At 29.5% G+C, this 7,352-nt stretch overlaps 1 protein-coding gene across 1 annotated transcript in view; it reads left to right on the top strand.

Moving 5' to 3' along the window:
* LOC106461853 (lysine-specific demethylase 3B-like) overlaps positions 1-7,352 on the top strand; it is a 135,920-nt gene that overhangs the window by 106,614 nt on the left and 21,954 nt on the right. Inside the window, exon 11 of the mRNA XM_022388926.1 lies at positions 5,671-5,842. Within this exon, the coding sequence (XP_022244634.1) occupies positions 5,671-5,842 (172 nt within the window). The remainder of the gene's footprint in view (positions 1-5,670; positions 5,843-7,352) is intronic.

Here is a 7,352-nt window from a genome sequence, read left to right as displayed (position 1 = left end):
CCTCCTTGTGTAAAAGACAATAGACCGTCCTTCAACGTATCTAATTCGCTTTTAAATTTACTAATGTTTTCCATTTGTACTTCTTGTATCCTTTCTTGTTCCAGTTGCCACTGCTGTAGTCTCTCTTCTTGTTTATTTTCTTTCTCCTCCAACAATATATTGATCTCTATTTATCTTTGTAAAATTTAAAAATGTTTTCTTGTACTTGTGTCTAATTGGTTTGTGTTTTGTATATTCATCTATTTCCTTTTGAGGTAACTGGATTTTTTTTTTAATTCTTGTATACCCCTAAAACCTTTCTCTCTGGATCATAATATATTTATTTAAAAATTATTTTAAAAATTGAGACTTTTTTGTACAACAAACTTTACATATTCCTTTGTTCATAGGTTTTCCATTCCTTGAGGTAGCTTCTTGAATATTGAAAATCATTGTTTAAAATGCACAATAAAATATTTTATTGGCCGACGACCAACATTAAAAGGACTCTACATGTTTCAGTAGATTTATGCTACCATCATCAGGAGTAAAAACCTACATGATAATTGGTAGTTTTTATAAAGAAAAGGCTTAACTCATTGTAAACTATGAGGATGGTGGAAGTATTGTACACAAGAAATCAATATTTGTTTCAGTTATTCTAGTGACACCAGCTTCTAGACTTAATGCTGCTAAAAGAACAATAGCAAATGCTGCTGAAACAGAGCACTGAACAAGAATTTAAAAATTATCATAACTATATTTATAGCAGCAAAGAAATTTATAAATTCTCCAATATAAAAATGTATTTTTCTCTAAATACTCATCCACTGTTTATAATGGAATAAAGTTCCTTCTATATCTCATTTCAGGAGATTTAAGATCTAATACTAAATACTCATAACTTTAACTGAGTAGTTAAAGTTTCTCAGCTGATTTCTCCAAGCTGTGGTTTCGCTAGATAGTAGATAGGGATAGTGTTTTATTTCACTATCTTGAAGTTTGAAAAAGATGAAATAATTATAATTCCATCTAATACCAATTGGAGTTGAATGGTAAGACTGTGATAGATAAAGTATTAATGTATTTTTCTTTCTTCATCTAATAAAAAGTCAGTTATTTTATCATTTCTTTTCAGTTATGTAATCAACAAGATTTTTGTTCACCAAATATAAGCTATCAACATTTATAATATCTTCTAAGTTATTTGAGAATAATGTTTCATTCTTATTTTTTGTATATAATTTTAAATTTATTTTTCTTATTTTATTTCTGATAGATTGTTAGACATCTTCATCTATTTCATTAAACATTGTAAAGTTCCCTTGTAATTTTTTCATATTTAGTTTCTTCTAAATCTTTTGCACGTAAGTAAAGATTATCAAAATTTAATTAATAATATATTAGATTTAACAGCAAATTTGTTTTATCACAGCCAGACAGATCAGCAATTAAAAAACTCTAAATGGATGTCTAGGTAATTAAAGACTTTGATGAGGATGTTTAAACTCCTCTGGCTCTGTGTAATATTTAGTCTCTTATCATTTATTTAACAATAAGTTTAACTACAAGTTAGCTACTTTTAATTTTAAATAAATGATCAGTGAAGAAGATAAAAATACATAAACTCATTAAAATGACTATCAAAACTAGACAAAGAAATTTGAAATAAGAATGAAGCACAAGCTACAGGTAAAGTAAGATTTAAAGAATTAATAACAGAGTTTCACAAGCTAATCCTCTAGAAGAAGCTCAAGAAATGCAAAGAGAATTGAAAGCAACAGAAGATGTATTTAATAACTTTATAATACCACAATTTGAATCTCGGTTGGAATCAACAGCTATTAAAGAACCAAAAACATTCAGCATTGATTTAGATGAAGGATTAAATGTTGCATTTTTAAAGGATCAAGATTTTCTATTACCATCCAAATCAATTAATAAACCTGTTTTACTTGAAGAAATGATTGAAAAAGCAGAAAGCTTGTGTGGCATTTCTCAACATCAGTGTTTGGTTGAAATATCTAGATAACCAACAGCTGTGGAAATATGTTTTGTTTCTATGTTCTAACAATTCTGGAAGTAAGCATGTGACACTACCTTTCTGATTCCTGTTTTTCCAGCCCATTTCTCTTCTCCAATCTGGCGTGGACCTTGAATCTGTCTACATTTTTCTAGCTTACACAGAACTGGACTCAAAAGATTTTAATTCTAAATAAATGGAAAGAATTTGGAATCTAACTTGTTCCCTTCCTTTTTCTACCATGGCACATTCTTCTTTCTCAGCCTTTTCCCTTTTCACTTGGTTACTCTTTTGCTTGAATTTGTTGGAGAGAGATGCCTTTCTTGCTCAAGTATATTTACCTCCCTCTTATTTTGGGAACCTTCAACATTTAAACATAATGCCTCTCATAACAAAGGTTTTACCCCAAAAAAATAGATTCTAACTAAGTGAATCAGCAGAAGTAGCATATTTTTTGTTGCTGGTCTTGGTGTCGATCCTTCTCACCCTTCTGTTTCCCATCTATCTGAATTCTTCCTGTTTCTATGTGACATTGCTGTTTTGTTGCATGCAAATGAGCATGCGTCACCACCGCCTAGTGCATCTGAATCCCTCTATACTGATTGTTCAACCATCACTTCTTGATTTGGCACTAGTGTGTTAAGATGTGTCTTTCTTCAGTCATGTAGGATTTCTTAACATCAATGTTTGGTTGAAGTATCTACATAACCCACATCTTGATTATTATGAACAATGTCATGCTGATAAGTATTTCAATAAAAGAGAGAATGCTAAACATGAATTCTACATTAAAAATATAACAATGATATATTATAATGGTTATATTTCCCCAGAGTTAAAAATTATGAAACAAGATCGTTCTTCATTGCAAATGAGCATGTGACACCACCTCCTAGTGCAGCGGGATCCCTTATACTTCTGCTCACATCTAGCTTCCCAATTCAGTGCTGCCCTCTGTATGTGAATTTTTTCACTCCCCACTAGCATTGAGGCTCCCAATTGATGTGGCACTCATATGTTAAGATGTGTCTTTCTGATATGATATGTACTGTCTACATTTTTCTAGCCTACATAGAACAGGACTTAAAAGATTTGAATTCCAAATAAATGGAAAGAATTTAGAATATAACGAGTATTACAAATTATTATCAAAACATTATAGAAAGTTTTGAATACAAATACCATCATGATAATAAATTTATCAATGAAAAAGAGAATACTAAATATGAATTCTACATTAAAGATATAAACAATAACATACTCTAATGGCTGTTTTTGTCCAGAGTTAAAAATTATGAAGCAAGATGGTTCCTCAGTTGGAACAGATAATGTAACACACATCAATACAGAAAATAATTTTTCAAGAGCTGAATTACATATTAGTAAAACGTTCATTGAAGAAAATGAATTATCCTGTCTCACTCAACTTGTACAAGGATTAATAAATTTACAAATTATTACAGCATGAGCAAAGCATATAATATGTTATTATATATCAATACCTCAGAAACTTCAAGTAAACAGATTTTGGTACCTGATGATAAACAACATTGGGTGGTGTAGATGGTAAGAATAAAATTGATAAATTAGTATCTACATTTAAACGTGATGCCTCTTACAATGAAGGTTTTACCAAAAAATGGATTCTAACAAAAAATAGTAATAAAAGAAAGTTATGGATATTGATTAAACAATACTTAGGATTTTCTAATGACTAGATGTAAGCAGACAGCTACTTAAAACAAAAAAAATCAAGAGAGCTAAATAATGAAATTGTTATAAATTATATTGTCTTTAATATTGTAACAATGAAAAAATTACAATATTTGGGAAATAATTCATTAATAGAAAACAATGTGAAAAATAATAGAATTAGAAATTTCAGTGATCCTTCTGCAGATAGTGATGCCGCTATTAAATATTACATAGATAATTTAACTAGAAAGTCTGATGAAGTCAACCAAAACTATGTAGATAAATTAGATAAAACATTAGAAATTAATGTAAGTGAAATAGAAAATAAATTTGTAAATCTGAATGAGCTGTTTGATAATGATAAATAAAGTATTACTAACTTTAATACTGAAACTGTAAGAAAATACAATATTGGGAAGTAATTCATTAATAGAAAACAATGCAAAAAATAATGGAATTATAAATGTTAGTGATCCTTCAGCAGAAAACAATACCACCACTAAATCTTATGTGGATAATGAAACTACAAAGTTTACGTTCTATGTTATTGGATGTTTTGTGAATATTAATATTTTTATTAATAGAATGACTAAACATGGTTTCATAGATACAAATATGGTGCTTAAAGAGACATGTAATGAAAATTATTTGGAAAACGAAAATTAAATTTTTCTTTTGAATTAAAAATTGGAGAAAAGTAATAGGTCCATTTGAAATGAATGAATATTATTCAACGAAAATTCTGTTTTCTAACACTGAAAAAAATGATAAGGTAATGTTATCTATTTGGTCTCCTGATGATATTGACAGTGATGTATACTTAAAAATATAAAATATTATAGAAACATCTCCAAAAAACAGCAGATGATTTTCAGATAAACTCAGTTTGGTGTTAGAATTGTAGCTGTGGTAATGGATAAACACTGGAACGAGTTCCAAATATTTTTACTTGATCAATTTAACTAAGAAAGATATCAGGACAAAGAATAAAATAGAAGATCTTACTCTTGTTTATAATGGGATGAAAAACTGTAGAAATAACCAGAAAGCATGTATTATTGAACTTGGAATTTTGTAACAATTTTTGGGTTGTGTTTTAAAGGGGTGAGTCTCTGACTGACTTATTATATTTTTAAACATTTTTCATTTTTGAATTTTTTTGTATTCAGCTGGCAAAGAAACCCCCATACCCCTGATGGGGAGGTAAGGCAATGAAAATGATTTTTATCTTTGATGTTTTTAGTGATTTTAAACTTCTTTTAAATCATTTTTGGTTTTGACTATTTTTTACTGATTTTAGTCTATTTTTGGGTGTTTTTTTACGTTTAGAATTTTTGAAATTCATTTATCTTTAAGTGTCACAGAAACCCCTTCTATCTATTACTTAGTTCTATAAAGTGTTAAATGTTAATAAAAAGTTAAGAGGATTTTAAAATTTAAATTTATACAGAAAATAAATGAGTGAACTGTTTTAAAGATATAGAATGTAGCTTACATTAGAAGATAATGTGAGATCTATTACAGTTTTACACTATTCCTCTAATTTTCCAGTCTAAATGTATGATTTATTAAGAATGTATAACATTGAAAAGTTTTTTGTGGTTGTTTCAGCTTGTGATGATTCTAAATGTGAGATCTATTACAGTTTTACACTATTCCTCTAATTTTCCAGTCTAAATGTATGATTTATTAAGAAAGTATAACATTGAAAAGTTTTTGTGGTTGTTTCAGCTTGTGATGGTTCTAAATGTGAGATCTATTACAGTTTTACACTATTCCTCTAATTTTCCAGTCTAAATGTATGATTTATTAAGAAAGTATAACATTGAAAAGTTTTTTGTGGTTGTTTCAGCTTGTGATGATTCTGAATGTGAGATCTATTACAGTTTTACACTATTCCTCTAATTTTCCAGTCTAAATGTATGATTTATTAAGAAAGTATAACATTGAAAAGTTTTGTGTGGTTGTTTCAGCCTGTGATGGTTCTAAATGTGAGCTCCAAGTTAAATATGACCCTTTGGTATCCAGAGAGCTTTTCTCGAGACTTCGGAGATGTTAAAAATGACCTAGTCAACTGTAAAACTGGTACAATACTACCAAATTTACCCATGAGAAAGTTCTGGTATGGGTTTGAAAACTTTTCTAGTAAGTTAGTTTCACCAAATAAATGAGAGTTGAATATTACAATGAAAAACTGTGATGGTAGATTAGGGCAAAATATCTGTAGCTTGAAAATTAAAGCCATAGTAATGAATTATGCAGTATTTACTTACTTTTCATAACAACATATAAGACCATATAGAACCTCTTTTAATGATTTCATTAAAAAAAGAAAGAAACTTTCTTCTAATAACTTAAGCTTAAAAGAAAGAAGTCTGTTTTATAAACAACTGTTTTGCAAGTTCCATACTTTAGTGTGTTGTTGCTGGTTAAAACAGTTATTAATCTTAAGTTATAAAAAAGGTGCTACAGATGATAGTGTTGCATACACCAATTTCTGTTGTTAGCTTTAGACTAGGATTAATACATAAAACTTTTGTATAATGTAGCATTATCTTTTAAATAATCAAATTCTTTATTATCATGGTGTATTAACCACAGCAAAAAAGTATAAGTTACTGCATAAACAACTAAAATATTAACAAGAACTTATAATGTTTTTGCTATTACAAGGCAAAACTACAATTATAAAACAATATCAGTTGCATACTCCTCTCTCGTTATTAGATCTTAAATACAAATAATTGTTTATTGAGTCTCTACTCATAAATAATCATTTAACAGAATTTGTTTTACATCTTTACAATTCATTTGAATATGAAGTATGGTTTGCAAGGATAGCCTGGCAACAAATATTGCATGCTGAAAATTAGAGTATTGATAAGGTCATGAAATATCTTAGATTACCTCTTATCTGAAAGAATTATTCAAAAACATTTTTAGTGTCTGGAGTCACCTTATGGGGTGTAATTTATTTCCCAAGAATATCCAGTGAGCATGTAAGTCGCTTCATTTGATCGACTCTCACTTATTCAAGTAGTGAGGTGATCAGCTTAGCACAGTAGAGTTGGGAATTATCCTTTATGCTGGTTAATTGTACCAGCATGCATTTTATGACAGCATGATGAACATAGAATGATTTTCCTATAATGTATGGCATTATTGGTGCCATTATACACGTTACAGAAGTCTCACCATTCTCTCCAGTGCTTATTAATCCTGCTTACGTCCTACTTCTACTATCACCATATGTATCTTATTCCTTTATTAATCTGTTTTTAGATTTACTCAAAATTAGTATATGCTAGTTATCTGGGTAAAGGGTGAAGCACAACTTATCTGTAAAATGAGTATTGCTTCACTGGATGTATTCTTGGTACTACTGCAGGAGAGCTGTTTTGAGCTTTGCTGTGAGTGGAACACAGCACCCAGCTTAAAAACCAGTCCTGTGAAGTATGTTTCTGCCTACACATTGATCAGTGTTATATATATATATGTGTGTGTGTGTGTGTGTGTATGTTTATATAGACTTAGACACACACACACACACATATAACATAGGCTGACTGCTCCTTCATATGATTGGTCATCAGCTGTCCGACTTGCAGAACAGTTATTAGCATTTTAGGAATCTCCTGTGGACAGGAAATTACCT

Source organism: Limulus polyphemus, unplaced genomic scaffold (genome assembly GCF_000517525.1).
Source record: "Limulus polyphemus unplaced genomic scaffold, Limulus_polyphemus-2.1.2 Scaffold1045, whole genome shotgun sequence".
Lineage (NCBI taxonomy): Eukaryota > Metazoa > Arthropoda > Merostomata > Xiphosura > Limulidae > Limulus > Limulus polyphemus.
The sequence above is the reverse complement of the archived record's forward strand: the minus strand, read 5'-3'. Positions and strand labels throughout refer to the sequence as shown.